Source organism: Rhizomucor pusillus (assembly GCF_041956525.1).
Source record: "Rhizomucor pusillus strain CBS 183.67 unplaced genomic scaffold VTP01scaffold_4, whole genome shotgun sequence".
Taxonomy (NCBI): Eukaryota; Fungi; Mucoromycota; class Mucoromycetes; order Mucorales; family Lichtheimiaceae; genus Rhizomucor; species Rhizomucor pusillus.
The window spans coordinates 805,594-824,944 of NW_027192146.1; the positions used below are offsets into that span (position 1 = coordinate 805,594).

At 43.7% G+C, this 19,351-nt stretch overlaps 9 protein-coding genes across 9 annotated transcripts; 4 read left to right on the plus strand and 5 right to left on the minus strand.

Moving 5' to 3' along the window:
• Nucleotides 1-2,062: 2,062 nt before the first annotated feature.
• On the plus strand, nucleotides 2,063-3,081 carry VTP01DRAFT_7625 (uncharacterized protein; the record flags this gene model as incomplete). The annotated part of the gene is made up of 3 exons (XM_069386657.1): nucleotides 2,063-2,575; nucleotides 2,646-2,705; nucleotides 2,785-3,081. The coding sequence occupies 3 exons, from the start codon at nucleotides 2,063-2,065 to the stop codon at nucleotides 3,079-3,081; spliced, it is 870 nt and encodes a 289-aa protein (XP_069242090.1).
• Nucleotides 3,082-3,425: 344 nt separating this feature from the next.
• Nucleotides 3,426-4,121, minus strand: VTP01DRAFT_7626 (uncharacterized protein; the record flags this gene model as incomplete). Its single annotated transcript, XM_069386658.1, has 1 exon — nucleotides 3,426-4,121. The coding sequence occupies one exon, from the start codon at nucleotides 4,119-4,121 to the stop codon at nucleotides 3,426-3,428; it is 696 nt and encodes a 231-aa protein (XP_069242091.1).
• A 3,240-nt stretch (nucleotides 4,122-7,361) lies between these two features.
• On the plus strand, nucleotides 7,362-8,426 carry VTP01DRAFT_7627 (uncharacterized protein; the record flags this gene model as incomplete). The annotated part of the gene is made up of 1 exon (XM_069386659.1): nucleotides 7,362-8,426. The coding sequence occupies one exon, from the start codon at nucleotides 7,362-7,364 to the stop codon at nucleotides 8,424-8,426; it is 1,065 nt and encodes a 354-aa protein (XP_069242092.1).
• Nucleotides 8,427-8,510: 84 nt separating this feature from the next.
• On the plus strand, nucleotides 8,511-9,601 carry VTP01DRAFT_7628 (uncharacterized protein; the record flags this gene model as incomplete). The annotated part of the gene is made up of 2 exons (XM_069386660.1): nucleotides 8,511-8,791; nucleotides 9,265-9,601. 2 exons carry the CDS (start codon nucleotides 8,511-8,513, stop codon nucleotides 9,599-9,601), a joined length of 618 nt encoding a protein of 205 aa, XP_069242093.1.
• A 653-nt stretch (nucleotides 9,602-10,254) lies between these two features.
• Nucleotides 10,255-11,265, minus strand: VTP01DRAFT_7629 (uncharacterized protein; the record flags this gene model as incomplete). The annotated part of the gene is made up of 2 exons (XM_069386661.1): nucleotides 10,255-10,951; nucleotides 11,030-11,265. The coding sequence occupies 2 exons, from the start codon at nucleotides 11,263-11,265 to the stop codon at nucleotides 10,255-10,257; spliced, it is 933 nt and encodes a 310-aa protein (XP_069242094.1).
• A 304-nt stretch (nucleotides 11,266-11,569) lies between these two features.
• VTP01DRAFT_7630 (uncharacterized protein) lies at nucleotides 11,570-13,422 on the minus strand (the record flags this gene model as incomplete). Its single annotated transcript, XM_069386663.1, has 12 exons — nucleotides 11,570-11,687; nucleotides 11,746-11,799; nucleotides 11,861-11,922; nucleotides 11,984-12,102; nucleotides 12,165-12,260; nucleotides 12,315-12,355; nucleotides 12,409-12,490; nucleotides 12,544-12,679; nucleotides 12,740-13,032; nucleotides 13,097-13,156; nucleotides 13,209-13,331; nucleotides 13,413-13,422. 12 exons carry the CDS (start codon nucleotides 13,420-13,422, stop codon nucleotides 11,570-11,572), a joined length of 1,194 nt encoding a protein of 397 aa, XP_069242095.1.
• A 1,526-nt stretch (nucleotides 13,423-14,948) lies between these two features.
• On the minus strand, nucleotides 14,949-16,837 carry VTP01DRAFT_7631 (uncharacterized protein; the record flags this gene model as incomplete). Its single annotated transcript, XM_069386664.1, has 10 exons — nucleotides 14,949-15,185; nucleotides 15,264-15,353; nucleotides 15,420-15,671; nucleotides 15,730-15,858; nucleotides 15,919-15,979; nucleotides 16,043-16,168; nucleotides 16,220-16,326; nucleotides 16,393-16,468; nucleotides 16,534-16,630; nucleotides 16,717-16,837. 10 exons carry the CDS (start codon nucleotides 16,835-16,837, stop codon nucleotides 14,949-14,951), a joined length of 1,296 nt encoding a protein of 431 aa, XP_069242096.1.
• An 87-nt stretch (nucleotides 16,838-16,924) lies between these two features.
• VTP01DRAFT_7632 (uncharacterized protein) lies at nucleotides 16,925-17,380 on the plus strand (the record flags this gene model as incomplete). The annotated part of the gene is made up of 3 exons (XM_069386665.1): nucleotides 16,925-17,069; nucleotides 17,132-17,222; nucleotides 17,299-17,380. 3 exons carry the CDS (start codon nucleotides 16,925-16,927, stop codon nucleotides 17,378-17,380), a joined length of 318 nt encoding a protein of 105 aa, XP_069242097.1.
• Nucleotides 17,381-17,467: 87 nt separating this feature from the next.
• Nucleotides 17,468-18,404, minus strand: VTP01DRAFT_7633 (uncharacterized protein; the record flags this gene model as incomplete). The annotated part of the gene is made up of 5 exons (XM_069386666.1): nucleotides 17,468-17,500; nucleotides 17,563-17,805; nucleotides 17,892-18,088; nucleotides 18,155-18,209; nucleotides 18,273-18,404. The coding sequence occupies 5 exons, from the start codon at nucleotides 18,402-18,404 to the stop codon at nucleotides 17,468-17,470; spliced, it is 660 nt and encodes a 219-aa protein (XP_069242098.1).
• Nucleotides 18,405-19,351: the final 947 nt, after the last annotated feature.

A 19,351-nucleotide genomic window follows, 5' to 3' on the forward strand; every position in this document is an offset into this window, starting at 1 on the left:
CTCTGAAATGCACCGCAGCCCGCGCCTCAGTTGTCACGTGCGAGCCTCTGATGAGATTCAGGCTTCCCTTCCTCCGTCTCGCCCCTCTGCAAGAGTAGTCACAGAGACTGTGCAGGGGCTTTTTTGCTGCCCTACAGTACCTCCCCAGATCATCTGCCATGCTGCTCCTCTTCCCCAGACATAGATCCGCGGGGGTGGGAAGTGATATGTGGATATTGCTATATTTTGATGTATATTTAATAAAGATTTCTAAGTAAATACTTTGACATTGTATCCGGCTTCTTCTTCCACCATTTCTTCTTCCGATGCAAATGCGTTAGGATGAGGGCGAAGGTTCAAGTGTCTTACGGTCTTCTTCTTGTAAGAAGCAATTATAGATTTTCGACGCTTGCGAATATCTCGGCGGCATCATCATCTGTGGGACTATCCTTTCCTGAGAACTTCGTTACCAGGATGTTATCGAGGTCGGCGATGAAACGTCCATTGCGCTGAACGGTGGTAACGACCTTGAAGTGGCATCCGGTCCCAATGACGGAGAGCTTATACGATATAGCTCGTATTCGGTGTCCAACATCGTGATTTTGTAGGGATGGTGTATGCCTTTACGCTGGGGACTGTGATGGTTGGATCAGATACCAATATAAGTAATGGCAGATCCGAGGCGACGACATTGAACTGTAGCACATTCCGGGTTCATGCGTGCATCGCAATTTTTGTTGTATATATTGCCTAATATGACACCATACCATAGTGCATCTTTAAAATGATCTACTGATGTTTTGAGTTCAAATTGTTGTATATATGCTGTCCTAGGTCAGATCATTGATCATAGGATCCAGTTTGGTGCAGAACAATGATTTTGGCTTCATGAATTCGAATGTCTAGCATCCAGAGAGCGCATCGTTACTCATTACTTTTGAAAACAAAGTTTCTTTCGAATTCTTCTGACAAAAAATTATCAAGAAGATACTCGCAAAACGACAGAACGTATGATTCGTCGGCTTTCTTGAATCTGTCTTCAGAGCCCCATACGAAATTTCTGAAGCTTGGGAGGCATGGATTCTTTGATGCTTCCCAGAGGATGCCATCAAAAGTATTGTCAACAGAAGGAGCACTTGCAGAACCGAAGACGGAGATAATCGGCATGATTGGATGCAATAACAACTGTAATGGAGCTTCGATATAACATGAGTTGTATTGGTTAAATCGATTAGTTTTATATGTTGCATCGACAAGCAACGCTTCGGGAAAATTGACGAGCATTTTGGGCGTGAAAAGAGTACACGTCTGAGATGGTTCGCACCGTTGTACTGATACTGTACCATACAGCCCCTCTCAGAGAAATGTTGGCGAAAATGCCCATTTACTCGCTCGTCTCTTTCGGTAGGCCGGCTGTTTAGTTGCTGCGAAATTCGCCTCCCATGTTGCTGGTATTGACGCTGATGGAGAAACCGACTTTTTCCCTTTTTTGTTTCGGCTTGTTGCTGACAATATTGTTTAAGCTCTTCGAGGGACGAGAAAGCTGTTTTAGCAAGAGCACAGTACGCTATCCTAGTCTGTCCGAGAGGACTGCTATCTGTCTCCCGACGCAAATCCCTTCGTGCTGAGCGAAGCACACATGCAGCGCAGAAGCATCTGATACAATGCAAATGGATCTAGGATAAGAATTGATCAATGGGAAAATAAGCCTTTGTATCCACTGGGAGAAAAGGAAGCAGAAACCCCATACCATTTCACTGTTAGGAGACATTGGTACCAATGAATTTAGAAGAGGCATCAGAATAAACCCCGTATGGGCAACAACGACTGTGGATAGCAAAACGAATGCCAAAATACGGTAGTTGGGGTTTATAAAGGTCAAGCGAGTCAAGATATGCACTTTTATGTTGCATATCAACGATTTGACATCGTGTCTGGAATTTCAGACGAAGCAAGCCTACCGACCGTCACTCCGAAAACTCAAAATGGTTAGTGTTGCACATTTCCTTAAAAAAGATCGATCGGGAGAGAGAAGCGCCAAGCACGTTTGACCTGTTTGTAACTTTCTCATATATTCTATAGAATGGCCACCAACAATCCTTTTGACGACAATCCTTGGGCAGGTTCGTCCAACGGTCCTAGATTTGGAAACGCCTATGAAGACGATAACAACACAAGAGCGTATGGCGTGGAAAAAATGCCATCTCCGTCGGACTACAAGGCAATGGGCTGGAACGAGTCGAATAAAATAGAGTATCCAGCAAATGGGCACGATGAACAGCAGAATGCATGGCCGCAACCTGATCGAATCGGCTCAGTCTCCCCACAGCAGGATGCATATCAGTTTTCAGGAACGCGTCTTAACGAAAACCAAAATAGCTTTGGAAACAACGCTTACTCTAAAGTGCAAGTAGAAGAGTCTGCACCGACTCCTGCAGGCGGAAAAGCTCGACCAACGCAAGCAGAGGTCGAGGACGCTTTGCCTCCAAAATGGGACGATCGTAGATTGTATCCATCCAAGCTTCGTCTACTTCTCAGGATCCTTATGCTGGTCTCTAGCATTGGTTCCCTTGGATTTGCTGCAGGCGCCTCCCCGGTAAAGTAGCATACATTCGAATATGGGGAGCATGTGTTAGTATTTACTTGGAAAAAATTTTCTGTTCCAGTACTCTGGAGAGGATGTCCCCTTCGACAGCTCTGCCTGCTTCTATTATCTATATGCAGTGGTATGTAGTATGAGATTGCTTTTTCGCCTACAAAAAAAAAAATAGTGGAAAGCAAGCATAACTCAATTTTGATACGTAGGCTATTTTGACAATCATCTGGTCGTTTTTCCATGTCTTCCTATACTGCTACCGTCGGTTGTTACATGGCAGCAAGATGAACCGGGTGGTGATGACCGGCGTTGATCTGTTGCTGACTATTTTGTGGGGTGTTGGCGTCATTGTTGAAATAGCAATGTATCGATGCTCCCCCGGAGATTACCATCATTGGTGTGACTTTTATAATGTCAGTATCTTTTGGGGAATGCTTGCTTTTGTCTTGTTAATTCTTGCTACTGCTTGGGATCTTATTGGCGCATGCATTGCTAGAAAAAAATGACCTGAAAATATCTGTCTCCCCATATGAAGCCTGCAACCAGACTACGTATCCCTTGTACTTATAATCTAATCCTTCCACTTTTCAAAAAAGTTATTATGTCCAGCTTGGTTACTTTATTTGGATTGCATGATATGTACACAGGGATGCTTACTCGAATGTCATGGAAGTGGAAAATCAGGGGCACACATACACTTACAGATGAGACTGAATGAGGATAAGTAACAGAGCGCAAAGTATAGAGGGAAGGAAGTAGAAAGGCAAGGCGGAAAATGTGAGAAACGAGAAAAAAGGAAGAGAGAAAGAGATTAGCAAGAAAGTGGAAGGGACTTGAAACAGAGGGTATCTTAAGCTGGGCGCGTCTGACCTCCTATTTCGCTATTATTCCCCGGTGGCAAAATCCATGATGACGATGCAGTCTTAGTTGTAGAAATCCGGATCATTGAGATAGCGTCAGCCAAATCGCCTGCCGTCTTGTTCGTCAGCGATCTGGCCTTGAGGCGACTATTTCTTCCTCGGAGAGGCTTTTTCTTGACACCTCCTCGTCGATGCTGATGTTGCTGCTGTTCCTGCTGCGTTTGTCTCAAGAGCTTATCCAGAGCGCGAGCATGGTCCCAACTCACACGACTGGTGGATGTTTCATCGACAGAATACACTGGTGACGCGAGTATCTGAACAGGATCGTCGTTTGGAATGATTTCTGATGGATTGGCTTGAACGATCTCTTCCAATGATCGATTGAGCTGCTCCGCGAATACAGCTTCTACCATCGATGGCTCTTGAGGTGAAGGCGGTGGGGCAGTTACATCGTAATATCCATCATCGTCGTCTTCGCTGTTTCTTTCGGTGGCTGGTTCGCTACTTATCGATGTCTCGTCATTGTGAATTGCATCACTAGATGCAGTCTTATCGCTCTCGATGCCATTGTACTCGGTAGATCTCACCAGATTTGAGATAGAATCTTTGATTATACTCCTTGTAGATTGGAAAATGTCGAGTTGACTAGCATCATTTGCGCCGTCCTGATATGGCGCTGTATCCATTAACGCAGGATATGAGTCCGAGAAGGGAGGAGTTTTCCGTACTGTCAAGGCCACTGGCGGACATTCATGAACTCTTTCAAGCAATCCAGGGCTGCTTGGCTATTTGCCACAAACCGCCCAATTCTTGCAACCCCACCTCTCTAAATAACCACCCAGGCGTATACATGTGACGCAGTACTCATGACTCCGTCATTATTGTATCTAATGGATATTCAGATGAAAAATACTTATATGAAAAAAATAGGGATTTACTACGGGCATGGAAGTAAACTCAGGTCGACCATAGAAGTCCGACAGAAACATGTTTAATACACTGCTGTGCCTGAGATGACTTCTGTGTATATAATGTTTCCCTTCCTTATGGCAAATTTGATTATACCGGGTAGGAAAAAATGTACATGCGTCTATAAACATGTAATGGATCTACTTAGAAATAAGTCCTTTTTCGCTCTATTGAGCATCGGCATTTTTGATTTTACAGTAAACGTGTCATACAGAGACGTAAAGCGACGGGTAATGAGATCCATTGAGTGATCAAACACGAAGTAAGCACCAGCAAACCAAGGAGCTTTGGAGGCCTTTAGAGGGTTACCAGTATTATTACTTGTTACCTTCTTGTAATGTCAGATACACAATTTAACTATAAGTCTTCTTATCGTAGTTGTCTTCCTATCGAAATCGACTAAATAAACTAAGAAGGGCATATCTCCGAGTTTATATAGTTAGTTTTTGATACTTCATTGACATTGTGCTGCGATTCTTGACTGGATACCCCATAATGAATGGAGTTTATAGATTCATCGAGTCTATTTGCACCCAAGATAAATTTTCCGCTGACGACCCATGTCTGGATAGAGATGATGGTTGCTCAGTCGCTGTCGCTGCACGCATGCATTGTCAAACTCTCCAAACTCTCCAACGTTGCACCAAAATTATAGTATAATTCGTTGCATGTTTGTTCACTTAAGAATAGTTATTTTTTCATCTATTGCAAGTACTTTTCTACAGGTTTTCTTTTGTATCTGCTTGATCGCAGCTTGCCTTTTTAGGGGTATAACAGGCTTCGTCTTACTGGAAATGGATGTAAAAGCAAAAGAAAGAGTGTAACTCGATGTGGCTACGTTTTTCTGCGAGAAATAGACACTTGTGTAGCATGAATTAGTGCACAGTGACACAAACAGCTGCATGGCGACAGACAAAAGCAAGCAGGCAAGCAAAAGACAGATTCTTAAGCACCATACGTGTCAGCGGCAAAGAATGGGACCAAAAAGAAACAGGTTCTCGAGATCGCTTTTTGCTTTTTGGAGAAGTAAGAAAGCTCGATGCAACCAATATTTCTTGATGCTATGCTTGTAATTTTATTCCAGCATATGTCAGACAGATGCTGCCCCGATCGTGGAATTGGTAGTTTGTATAATAGAGAACAGGTAAGGCATTAAGTACGTCGAGACTCTTTAAATGTAAGATGTCTTTATTGTTTTCTCTACCGCCGGCTTTATAGAGATAGCGATGTTCATGAAGAATTAAATCTTCCCATATTGCTGTCCAATGATCGACTGTGTTGTTGTCTTAGATGTCGGCAGATACATTGACTCGTCACGTAGAGCACGTGTCCGGGTGCAGATGTATGCAGACAGTCGTGATAATCGGTCCACCAGCTCGACGTTCTATAGATGAAGTGTTGACAATTTGTAGCAGGCGTTGCAAGGTGATGTGCTGGCTAGCAAGTCGATTTGGTGTGAACCTGACCGGTGCAGGAAAGCAGACATGGCAAGAAAAAATGTCCGTTTGATGCTGAATTCCCAGAGAGAAGCTACCCTGGACGAAGGGATAGATTATAACATTGGCTGGGCGATAAATCCACAACAGGCCTTGCGAGGGGGCGCGGAGGTGCTGACTGCTTCGAATTGCGGATCGATTGGCGCAAAGAATATGGACATTGTATTGACACAAGCTGCGGCTTGCAATTTGCGGCAAAGCATTTGTTGATATTGACGGAATTTCGCCGTGCCCATTCAATGAAGATGTATTACGCTCGTCGGTAAATGATCACTTGTGCGGATTAAATCAACGGAGTACTGAGAGCATCGACGGCCAAAGATGTGTACTCTATTTCTAGAAAACGACACGGATGGTTGCCATTTGTATGTTTTTACTTTTTCCTATTTGTTAACCTCTGACCGCTTGAATCAAGTTACACAATTCACACCTTATAAGAATATGCACATCTGACTGAAGTACTTCCTTTCCTTATCGTTGTTTCTCCAACCAACAATTCCTTATCAAGAAGTACGTTCGAGGCTACTTAAAACAGACATTCACCTAGACTTAGCATTTTTTTCAAAAAACAGTTGTTGCGTGCACTAAAATCAAAGTCGCTTAAAACATGGCTGATTATCCTGGTGTGAGAGGCAGGATGCAGCATTATCGACTACGACAGTGCCATCCGAATCAGGGGAGGAAACCAAATGACGCTGGGCGAACATGGGTCTGCAATTGTTTTGGGAACACGCTTCAGTAGAGACAGCTCTGAATAAGATTCTAGGGCGGATTCTTTGAACTTCGCCCAAGACGATGTTGCGACTTAGTCAACAAAGTAATTTTTTGTAAGCCAATACGCTTGAAGATGAATAGAAGTTGATACGTGAGGGCATGAGATATCGAACTTATCCTGCCAAATATGTGAAGACTTGTAAAGAGTAAGAGAAATGAGAAGAGATAGGCTCTGAAAAGAAAAAAACCAAGCGGAGGCAAAGACAAGATATATGTATCTTGGAATTAACGGTCGAGGATCTCCCGTTATTCTATGAGACCGTCGGAATATCATCTATGGAAGGATGCATACTCTGCTTTATTCAGATGTGATATATAAAGGAAGGGACTGGGATATTAATACTTGTTCGCTGCGGGCAATTCCGACGTCAATAACTTCAAAGCCCAAAATCCTCCCTGTACCTCGTCTCAGGACACAGTTCTCGCACAGCGTCGCAATTGCAAGCGCAACAGCGGATGATTGAGGAATTACAAACACAATGTTCTCAGCCTTCTTCTGCTAATGCTACCAACAGTCCTTTACTTCATCAATTACTAATTTGACCTCATTATGACTGGTCTCCACCGGAGGAGTCATTGGCAACGCCTTCCAGGCTTAACGTCAGACCTCTTCCCTAATATTCTGGTTGAGGAGACGAATCATCGACCAGTATCCTGCCTCGCAATCTGTGCACTATCAGCCACCGAATGCTCAGCTCAAGAATCTTCAGTATCAGATCTCGGCTATCTTTCGCCCCCCTCAACGTTCTCACCTTTGAACTCTTCACGATACTGCCTCAAGAAGAGGTGAATTGTATCTTCACGATTGTCCGTGACATTTGCACTCTGGTAATGCACGCTAACGGTGCTGCTAACCAGGCGCGCAATGATCTTTCCCTTAAAGCCATTAATCCTTCCTTTTCGGTTGGCTCTCCTAGTACTTCTTACACCATGACCACAAGCTCGTTTAATGAACTTGTGGCCCAGCAATCCGCTATGCAGAAAACTCTGAGGGATGCGCGTTCCTATTTTCATTGCACGACTTCATCAACTTCCGGCAGTTCACTCCCACTCTTCCTCTTTTTCGAAAAGGGGATCAGTCGGCAGACGCTGACTGGTACCAGCAACAGCCAACTCCCGACAATGGACGCGGTCGACGCCAGTATCGCCGCCCTACCAACCGACAGTCGAGAGGCAACTCTCAGGTTACCGAAACCAGCAACAGCTCCCAGTAGGGGACAGACTCAACCGCTTCTTTCGGTATCGGGCACGAATTACGGACGATCGATGGCTGCATTCTGTCGTCCGCGACGGTATCTACCTGTTCTTCGATTGTCTGCCTCGTCTTTCTCGTCTTTCTCGTCTTTCTCGTACTTTCGCACCTCCACAACGCCTATCACTGAGGCGGTCTATCCAGCAAGTGCTGAACAAAACACTACACACCCGTCGACTGATCCAAACTCTAACTATGCGCATCCAAGCAGCCACAGTAGCGATCTTCTCAGCTCGTCTATAACATATTCTTCGATTCAAGAACAGATTTGTCAAGAGAAATCAGTTCTGGAACCGACTACACTCACTTCCAGCAGAAAGCATTCAGGAACTTCGTTGGTGGCTCGAGAATCTTCCGCTATGGGATGGTCGTTCAATCATCCCTTAGACACCACAACAAGTCCTTTACTTAGACGCCAGCAACTCCGGTTTGGACCGCCCACATCAACAAGTGCCGGATCAGCGATCTGTGGACTCAGGCGGAACACCAACAATCGATAAACTCTTGCGAGTTTAGAGCAGTACACCTTGCGCCTCAGACATTTCGACACTTACAGCTGACAACGGTCCTCGTTCGAACGGACAATGTCACCGCGGCAGCATACATCAACCATCAAGGCGAACTCGTTCACTTCCTTTGTCGACTTTGGCAACGAAGCTTTGGACTATGTGTCTGAAGCGGGGCATTCAACTTGTAGCCCAGCACATCCGAGGCAAGCTGAACTCGATAGCAGACTTCGAATGTCGCAGGACGTTCGCAAAGAACGCCTGGCGGCTCTGCCTTCACATCTTCCAACGGATCCAATCGATGTGAGGCCAACACGACATCGAACTGTTGGCGGATCGCACAACTCGCTTTTTCCTCGGTATGTCGCGTGAAAACCCGATCCTCAAGCATCTGCACTGAACGCGTTCACCCTATGATGGTCTACCTTCCGAAATCCATATCTCTAGTCGCCGTGGAACCTGATCTCACGCTGTCTGCAGAAAATTCAAAAAGAAGGAGTGAAAGCAACGATCGTGGTGCCGTTTTGGAGGAGCGCACCCTGGTTCCCTGCAAGGGATGGCCACTGCCCCACTAATCATCTTTCATCCTCCTCGGACCGTCGAGATGACAACCCCCCTGACGCCTTGGCCCTTTCCCAACGAGTAGAAGCTGTTCGCCTGACAGGTCTGCGGAGGCGCTATGATGAAGCCGGCCTCCATGATGATACACGAGAAGCCTTGACCGGCATCCTGACGGAAAATACATCAACGAATCGCATCTACCAACGGGCCAGCCAATTTTTGTTCGGAGAGCTATGCAGCATCATATTGACTTGAGAAACTTCTCGCGCAGTGAACTGCTTAATTTTCTTGTAGCTGCACACCACGATGGTTACGGTGTGAATACACTCAAACTCTTCAAAACTGCTGCACTCAAGTTTCACCGTTCACCCGCCAATTTTATCATGACTTTGACATCCTCAACCTGCTGCATTCCTTTTGCTCGGAAGACACCGCCTCAGCCTCTTTTCCGGCGAGCTGTCGACCTTCAACCTAACTTGCAACATGTTTCATCACTGGCCCATCAAGCTTCTACCGACCTCCATGCTGCTAATCAAGTCGCAGCTTTCTTGCTTGGTCTCGTTGCCTTTTTACGCCCGTCTAACTTGCATCTGAAGTACTTTGAATAAGACTACGTGACTCAATTTTGAGCAATCTACAGAGTAACCAATTTACTCAAAACTATTGGGCAATCTCCCTGTCTAAGGGAACTCACTCTTTCTTTCTTTTTCGTATCTCTCTATATTATTCATTTTTTTTTACTCTCAGACTAGTATGTGGTATCCAATATACTTATCTCTCGTCTGTATAAATATCAATAACTAAACAATAAATGTCGCCAACATCTCGTTCTTGTCAACTTCACCGAAACATTGCAACAATTTTCTTGACGTCGTCTCTGAAATTACATACATCTTTCCATAGGTGATCTTCCAATCTAATGGAGGAACTAGATAAGATGAGACAAGCTAAGAAGCTCGACATGTGTAAACTAGATAATCAAGTTGTCCTCTATTCAAGTTCTCAGCGGGTATATATACATTTCTAGATTCCGATAGAAAACAACATTATTTTTTTTAAATTCGCAGAAAGGTGTACATTATCATAATCATGGAGTTTATTTGGTACTCTAGCGGTAGATTCCATACAAAAAAAATATAAACAGCGGAAGATGATCGAATGTCTTAAAGTGATATAGAGGTGAATGGAAACGTTAAGTTAGATTATCGAAAATCGATTTTGAACTGAGCGAAGGTCCAGGCAATATGGGACGGGTTGTTCGCTACAGTGATGCGTGGAGATTAGTTTCAGGTGATGGAATTAATGAATATTGAGAGCTGCGATATGGAGGATGGTCGAGAGCCCATGCGTTGGTATGACTACATGATGACTGCATGGAAGCGTCGTGCGTTGAAGGACATTCAGAAATATGAGGCTGAAAATTGTCCAGAGTATAAAGCATATTGTATTGCGTTTGATAGAGGTAGATGTTTGACAGTTCGTAATATTGGTTGTTACTTTGCTGATGCTGTTGAATTTGGTTCCAGTCACATGTATTAGTAAAGTATAAATGTTGAGTGTCAAGCGCTTGGTGCTCTGGGCTTGATGGAGAGCATCCGCGACTACTGTAAGGAGACGAAACAATGGTAGCTGAAGAGGAACACGGGTATTGCAAAGCGGTAGGATCATCCACCTTTGAAAATGGAGCCGGGCTAGGTGGTGTGATAGAAAGACCAATGCTGCTGCCATTGCTGCTGCCGCTGTTTGTAGTGTCGGTAGTGATATACAACGGTTGAATTTGCTTTTCTCGCAAGTCAGTGGTAAGAGGTGGCACATACTGTAAAGCACCAGGGTTGTTATATAAAAGCTGCATGATTTGGTTATTGGCTTCGTTGCGCGAGGTGAATTTGTCCTTAGGACGCACAGTGTATCTACGCTTGCTTCCTTTCTTCTGAGGCGTATATTTGTAGTTCGGATACCTAAACGAAGAAAACGTCCATGTAAGAAACGATACTGCCGTGTGGAATTCCTATTAATGTTCTTGTCGTTTTACTTACATTCGAGCATGTTCAATTTTCGCAATCCGAGCACGTTCACGGTAAGGCGCCTTTTCTTCCTCAGAGGCTTCCTTCCACCACTTTGCAATGATTTTGGAGATATCACGGTGGTTAGCTCCAGGACATCGTGCTACGATTTCGCTTTGTTTCTCGAGACGATACGCTAAGAAGCAGTTCATAGGTCTTGGGATCTTTTTGCTATTGCTTGGAGTTTGCTTGGCTTTTCCAGATGCCATGGTGGAAGATAGATGACAGAAAGTTCTCAAAGTATCGGATAGCGTGCTTATATGTAGATTTATCGGAATAGCTCTAGTTTGCTGAAAGTGCAACGTACAAAGATCGTCCAGCGAATAGCGGAACGACTTTTTAAGAGCATCTTGCTCACTCAAACCATTTTCAAGCTGCAAGGTACAAATAAGCGACCTGGGGGATGTAATTTAAGGGATTTGGGAGAAAATAACATGTCAAAGCAGATAACACGGACATCAACCATTTTTGTACAAAACCCGCTGTCAAACTCATTAAGATACAGAAGGCGGTTTATTTCTGAGCCCGTGATTGCATTCGCCTTTGCTTTTTGATAGCATTCTTTTGCCGCTTCTTCATTGCATCGCCTAGTTCTGAGCTTTGTCTTTTCCATCTATTTTTATAGTTTTCCCTGAAAGCAGAAGTTGAGTCTTAACAAAGCAACTGATCATTATTACAGTCACACTGACCTATCGAACTCCGTCCGTTGAAAGATACCATTTCGATCATATCGAAAACAGCTCCTAAATGAGTTATATATGAGACGTCCACGCCACGCATAGTGAAAAATGGTGTCATAGTTACTTTTTCATAAGCTTAGGATCATCAGTATGGAAAAAGAATAGAACACCCAGGTCGAGATAAGCCTGCCGGCCATATCAGAAACAATGTCTCCCTGATGCATGCATGACCCAATCGCATCGTTACCTTCTCTTCAGTATCAGAAGTGCGTACATCCATCATGATCTCCTCTTCATTGTTTTCAAAAAGCACTCTCGGTCTTTGTTCGATATCATCATCATCTGCCCCAAATAGCTTAAACGGTCCTACTTTCCAGTAATTAGCAATTATAATGCATAAATGGATGCTATTTTTTCCCATCCCAAACCTGTTTCTGCTCCAAAAAGAGGTTTCATGTTGACATTGACTTCGTAATGTTTCTTCGTAGACACTTCAGGCATCGGCTTGTTTACACAATATAATGCTAATGGTAGGATTTAGTGCATGAATGATCACTCGCAAACATAATAACCCGTACGATCTGCCTGGCGTTCATTGTCTCTGGTAATACCATGTTTCCTACAGGGGGCTGTAAGATATAGTATACAGCTACAGTAATCAAAAGCACGTACTTGTTCAGGCCCATAATAGTATCTAATTCATGGTTGTTTCCGGTTTCAATTTCGTTACTCAATACTGTAGTTGCATCGATATCTAGTATAGATCTTAGCCGATGGGTACTGTTTCATTGTTTAGGAGATTCTCACCTTGCAGGGTTTTCGGTTCATCATATTTGGGAATTTCGTCGTAGAACATTGGCAACTGCCGTACATGCCTCATACGGACCGCTATATCATATAATTTTGTAATGTTATTTTTGTAATGGCTTGGATCAAAAACAATCTATAGAGGCACACATAAGCATCCCTTTTGCAGCTATCCATGCTTTTTCCTTTCTCGTACCCGGGTTCCGTCTGGTCTTCGCATTCGGACAATAGCAATTGGTCGACCGTAACGACCTCGCCTCCATCCTTTTCTAGATTCCACGTTCCGTTCAGTCACAAGAGTCATATCCGTCGCATGGAAACCATCGCAAGTCTCCCAGCGCAGGCGTCTAGCGCGTTTCTTCTGTCGTTTTTCCTCCCGTGTCTTCTCCAATTCTTTCTCCTTCCGTTTTCGTTCCATGTAATCCGGTTTGGCGTCTTCCATATGCATGACTGATCCCTTCCATTTTGCACCATTGTAAAGTGATAAGCCTAAACATATTATCGCTTGAGTTTTGGATGACTTAAATCGGTGCTCTTTTGTTTTATCTCATACAGCTGGACCAAGCTTTCGGCGTGGTATGTATGGTGAAGTGTCCAAAACCTCTACATTGACCTAGAAAGACGTTAGCTAACAATGTTACTATACATTACGTCGAGCGTTTTACCATCAATGTCCCTTGCGATAGAAATATCTGTCACAGCTCCAAATCGTTTGAATCGATCCGAGATTGCTGCTTCTGTTACGCTCGAATGTAAACCTTTTAAGTATATCCGCTTGTCCAAAGTTTCTTTACAAGTCCGTCAGTAAGCGATCTTTGCTATGCAATGCCCGGGGACTATTACGATAGGGCCGGTACCATTCTACGAACCTTCGGACATAATAATGTGCCGATTGGAGAATGCAACTGAAAATCAGAAAACTACAAGCTTGCGGATATTCAAGTCACCGCAATATTGACGTTTACTGAGCCGAGAACAGAAGATGTGGTACAACTCTCTCAGAGCTGCGCTTTATTGGTTGAAAATCAAGGACGCGGCTGCTTTTTCATAGATGGCTCTGGAGACTCTGGCACACATACAACACCCTGCTGTCCTCTATCGATAGAATCTGTAAGAAGTCTTTGATAGTCGCTTCTGCTGATGTTGTTGCTCTGCAACTGAAAGACGTTCATTCACTTTTCAAGATCCCATGGACCTCTGGAACTTGTTTGTAAGGATCATAGAGGACATTCTTTTGTTGAATATTATAAATGTCTTGGGGAACCATGGTCATTTTTCCATCAATATCTCTTTTCATGCGTAGAATTTGAGCTGGCTTGAAGACTACATTTTCATTTGTACAATATCTGCTTCGGAAGCACCGTTAATTTTACGAGCATTGGGGTAGCTGAATGCCTCCGTAGAAAGCCATAGCATGGATGTCTGTATCTTGGACTTGTTCGGCTTTATAATTGAAAAACTTCCTTTTTTGTACGAGATGCATACGCTGTCTACTCGCAACCGCTTTTCTTCGTACACCGCTTTGGGTTCTTCTTTTTCACGCCATTTACACAGGTGTATAATAGCCATTCTTTCCGCCGTCAGATTTTGCTTCCTTTTCGCTTCCTCCGTCTTTCCATTTCGTCGCTTTGCTTCTTGTCACGATGACTATGATGCTTGCCGCCGTGGATACACGCTAAGTAGCAGTAGCCCAGACCAAACCTCTTGATACTTATATCAAAGCCATCAGAAAGGGTCCGTTCTCTAAGAGCCCTATAGAGCTGGCGACGAGTTGGAAATTGCAGCTTTAGAAGCTCGTCCATCTTCAGTGAAAGAAGGTTTTCGATCTCAACTCGCGCACTGAAATGCTCATTATGTATATGATAGTTTTTGTTGTGATACCGACTGGAGCTAGACCAAAATGCCTTAGTTCTTCAGTGCGCGAGGTGACAGATTTCAATGCGCGTAATTCCCCATTTTAAATTTGCTGATAGAGCAGAATCTTCACGTCATACGGAGTTCAGTATAATCGGTCACAACATTATACAGGCTCAATGTGCTCTTTTGAGATCATATGTTCGATGCTGTCTTCATGAGGTCAGTCCTTTTTTTCCTTCAGTCGAATCCGTACCCAAGTACAGAGAAACGTCAACTTACAAATCCAAATCAGTAAGGTATTGCAATATTTATATATGTAAAGTGCGAGTTCTAAGTTGTAGTCCGTTCGTTTGCGTCGTCCTCGAAGTTGAAGCGAGAGCGAAAAATGCTTGTAAACCTTATAAACTTTACACATGAAAACTCTCGAAAGCTGCATACGTAAACATTACCAAACATCTAATAGTCAGATCTCATGAATACAATATGTTGGCTTTCCAGGACAATATGTATTGATAATAGTTTACACGATCTCACGTTATTGCATGTAACTAAATATCAAGGCCCATGTAAGTTTTGGCAATTTGCATGACTTGAGAGCCCGGAAATCGTCCCAATGCACCGCGAAATGCATCAACCTCGTTATACTGTTGGACATCGTCCCTAAATGCATTTGATGGACAAGATATCCCATACCGTGCTCGACTTATACAAAACGGTACAGGCTCGCAACTATGGTCGCCGTATAGCACCGGAGTAGAATGGTCGCTAGTCACTATAATCGTATACTGTAAATCAGAATATTGACACGTCAATAATGTATTGTCGCTACAAGCATACTATCTACGCCTTATCAATGTATTCACCTCTACATTGTTCTCCCGCTCGATTTCGTCCTTTGCCAGACGTGTAATAATATCGCTCAGCATCAAGTCGATTTTCTCCAGAAACTCGACCTAAATGACAGACAAGCCATAATTTAATATAACGGTGAATTTTCAGCCTATGTGATGATCGTTTACCTTCAGACTTATATTTCTGTCATGCCCTGCATCGTCTACCGCTTTAATATGCAAAAATCCAAAATCATACTTTCCTTGGGTCAAGTTTTCAACCGCTGCATTCGTCTTTGCCTGGAAATTGGTGTGGTAATCTCCGGTTGCACCTGGTACTTGAATGATATCCATACCCGCCGTCGTTCCGAGGCCAGCAATGATGCACGTCGGTGCTATCAGAAAGCTTTTCAAACCATGAAGCTTTTCTATGCTGGGTATCTACGTCATATAATCTTAAAAGATCCTGAGCACAGGGTTCCTGTAATATGAAACATACATCTATACAGCTCCCACAACCTCGCAGCAGCACACTATTAGCTGGATTTTTGCCTGCTTTTCTGCGATCATCGTTGATAGGATGCTTGGATAATATCTCATAAAATACGTCTGATAATTCGTTGATCAACTGCGAGTTGACTGCTTCAGCAAAGAGACACGTTACGAGCACGGAAGAACGTGGACTTACGTCACTAGTCAATTTCGCTTCGTGTGTTTCATCAGTTGGCGCACATTTGACGATTGGCTTGCTGGTATTCATTTCGCAGATATGAGTACATGAGGATAAGGAGAATAGACAGCTTCATCCATACTTGTCTTTTAGAGGGTCTGTGCCAGTAATCATATCTGTAAGCCGGGGTCCCCGAACGCGGACGCCGCATCGATGCTCCGTGGCATATTTTACAGCTACGGAGTGTTCTGGGAAGGAAGGTAATTTTCTACATTGCATAAACATTTTATACTTATTATCATGATTGCCACTGACTTACATGCCATCCAATGCAGAGCATAGCGTGGGACCTAACCCTTCAAAGTGCCGGTCTGCTCGCCTTGAGATGACAATTCCGGATTCTTTATCCAGATATGCAAAATTAGACTATCAAGATTCCTGTTGTCAGCAAATCATGCAAATAAAACAATGCCCGAAGCCGTCAGAGCCTGCCTTAAATGCAATGTCGCCAGGAATCATGTCCAATCCAGCACCCATAGTTTCAAAAGCACCTCGGCCGCGGTAATATCTATATTGTGGAGCTTACAGTTAGAGAGAGATCCTGTTAATTTTACCATTCTGTACTTGACCTACTTCCGTGGATTGTATCCGAGAATGGACATGTGCGCTGTATCGGATCCACAGGCTAAAGCTGGTTCGACTGAATCCATAAGACCATTGAGACCGCCGGCTATACAATAGTTATCGGTAGGGTTTAGCACAGCTGGTCGCAAGTGGAATACAACATATGTAAACTGCGAATTAGCGATTGCTGACCTGCTAGTCTGTCTAGCCAGGGTGTGTTCGCGGCTTGAAGAGGTGTCTTATGATCGAGCTGAGGAACGGCGACGTCGCCTACGCCGTCAATAAGCAACACTAACAGTCTCTGCTGCTTCATGCTGGATCACCGTGGAAAAGCTGTTCTTCAAAATGGCTTGGGTGCACCGCGTAACGCAGTCGCTCCGTTTCCACTAACAGACAAGTAATGGGCAAGATCATCCAGACAGCAAAAGAAAACCCGTTAGCAAACCGCACAGCAGAACTTCATGCTCTGACACGAGCAGAGGAGGAAGCTTGTTACAAGGATCTCAAAGAAAGAGCATTGAAGCATTGTCAAGTCCCTGTTAAAGGTGAGGCCAAGGTGCCTGGTGCTGTTATGAAGCTTAGCCTGTTGCTTAATGCATGTCGATAGAGTTCGTCGAATGCAGCAAAGAGCACAATGTTACAGTCATGTGGACATGCAGAGGCAAGCTAAAGGAAATGAACAAGTGTCTTAACGAGCGGTACGTGTGCCTTGGAATATGTGTAGCTTAATTTGGATATCTGAAAATATGTCATGTTACCTTGATTACACATCAGAACCACTCGTGAAGAGCTTGACAAGTTGAAATTGGCGAAATTAGCTGCTAAGCGGGCAGCTCTGCAACAAGAACAACAATAACAGTATACTAGCAGCGCACAGCATAGTCTTATACAGACAAGCATGTATTCATTCAAGTTTATATATTTGACAGCGACAACATCCCCTTTACTCAATTGCATATGCTTTTTTGCCATGTTCCTAATTCCACCGATATCAATACACTGCATAGATTATATCCAGCTTATTTATCCTTCACTTACGCTAATGACGCAAATATGATCGAGATCACGGAAGTATTCGTTGTAATCCAATGCATATCCAACAACAAAGTCATCAGGAATGGCGAAGCCAACATAATCAGGAATATATCCGTTACTCCGAGGCGTCTTTTTGACGAGCAAGCTGGTTACTCGTACAGATTTTGGCTTGTAATCTTCGAGTCGTTTCAGCAGCTTGACCATAGTGTTTCCAGTATCAATGATATCCTCAACAATCAGCAAATTCTACGAGCAAAAGATACAGCAGAACATTGTTAATAACAGTAAATCTTATATGCTACCTCCGAGTCTGATGTGTACTCTATTCCTACCTTGCCAGCGAAGTCTTTGCACTCTTCTTCACTCAAGGAAATGGTGACACCTTCAGATTTGTCATTTTTATAAGACTTCACGCGAATGAATTCAAGACTCAGAGGAACGCTCAATCCATTGCTCTTGGTGAGTGCCTTGATCTGGTTAACAAGATCGGCAAAATACTGGTGACCACCCTTGAGGATGCAGCATACAACTTTTTTTTTTATCATGGACATTTTAAGTTTCCAGGTCAACGAGATTAAATATGATATGGCCTTACCAAGAGGACCAGTGGTATCATCGACGATCAGTCTAGCGAGTTTATGAATTCTGTCCTGCCTTACTGTGTTACTTTTTCCAGCAAAAGTGTGAGAGATCAGAAAAATAAAGGCACCAACCATGATCACGCCATGTGGGATCAAAATACTTGAGACGTCTTTCTCGTAGTGCTTGGGAATAACGAAGTGATCAAGGGAGTAGTGGTTCTTTTCAGTTGTTACGTCAATCCAATCTTTAGGTTCCATTGGCATGGTTATTACGTTGGCTGAGGAAGAAGAGAAAAACTTTGGTTCTGTTCACAGCACCGACTAATCATTTGGAGTTCCGCGCTATCCTCCTTGTATAGCACACCGCACCTTGGCAATATAGCGATATAGGTTATCAACATGGAGATAAAACTAGGATTTTGGATGCGCTTAGGGAATAGAAATATATATTGCAAATAGTGAATAAACCAAATGCACAAATGCAATGAAAAAGAATGACAGTTTGCATCTTGGAAGCCCTCAAGAATACATCATTACCCAGAAAGCTTTGCGGTATACTATGGGACATATATCAGTGGAAGGAAGCAAAGAAAAAAAGAGGGCAATTTCACGGAGGATCCACACTCCATTGCTAGAACCCAATGGAGATGACGGTATCGCTATGAAACTCTAACTTTACAGCTATTGCGTTCGATCTTCGCCTGTTGAATAGACTGCAAATGACAATAGTAAGTGGCATTATCTAACCGGTATAGATTTATCTATGGTGGAATACTATGCAGGCCGTCAACCTTCCGCCGCAGCGCAGGCGAGCACTTAATACTGGTGACAGTCGAAAATGGCACAATTAGGCCGGTGTTCAGCATCTGCCCCTCCAGGGAGCGCATGGTATGCGCATGGTAAAACAACATTTGGAAGCCTTCCGGTGTCACGGGTCTGAAAATCGTAACACATACGACATCTTGCAGGTGTTTAAGTCATGATGAAGCGCAGGAATAATCGCATCCCTTTCTCTCACTTTGATCATGTATCAAAATATTGAATATCGTCTCCAGTGGCTGGAATTTGCGCGTGCAAGGCTTTGAATATATGCAATATGGATGGTATAGGATCTTGAACTAGCTGCATATCGTTTTTTAGAATTCTACACCGGGCATAGTACCCACACCATTGTTTCCGCTCCTGTTCTTTCTGTTTCCTTCGCATATTGC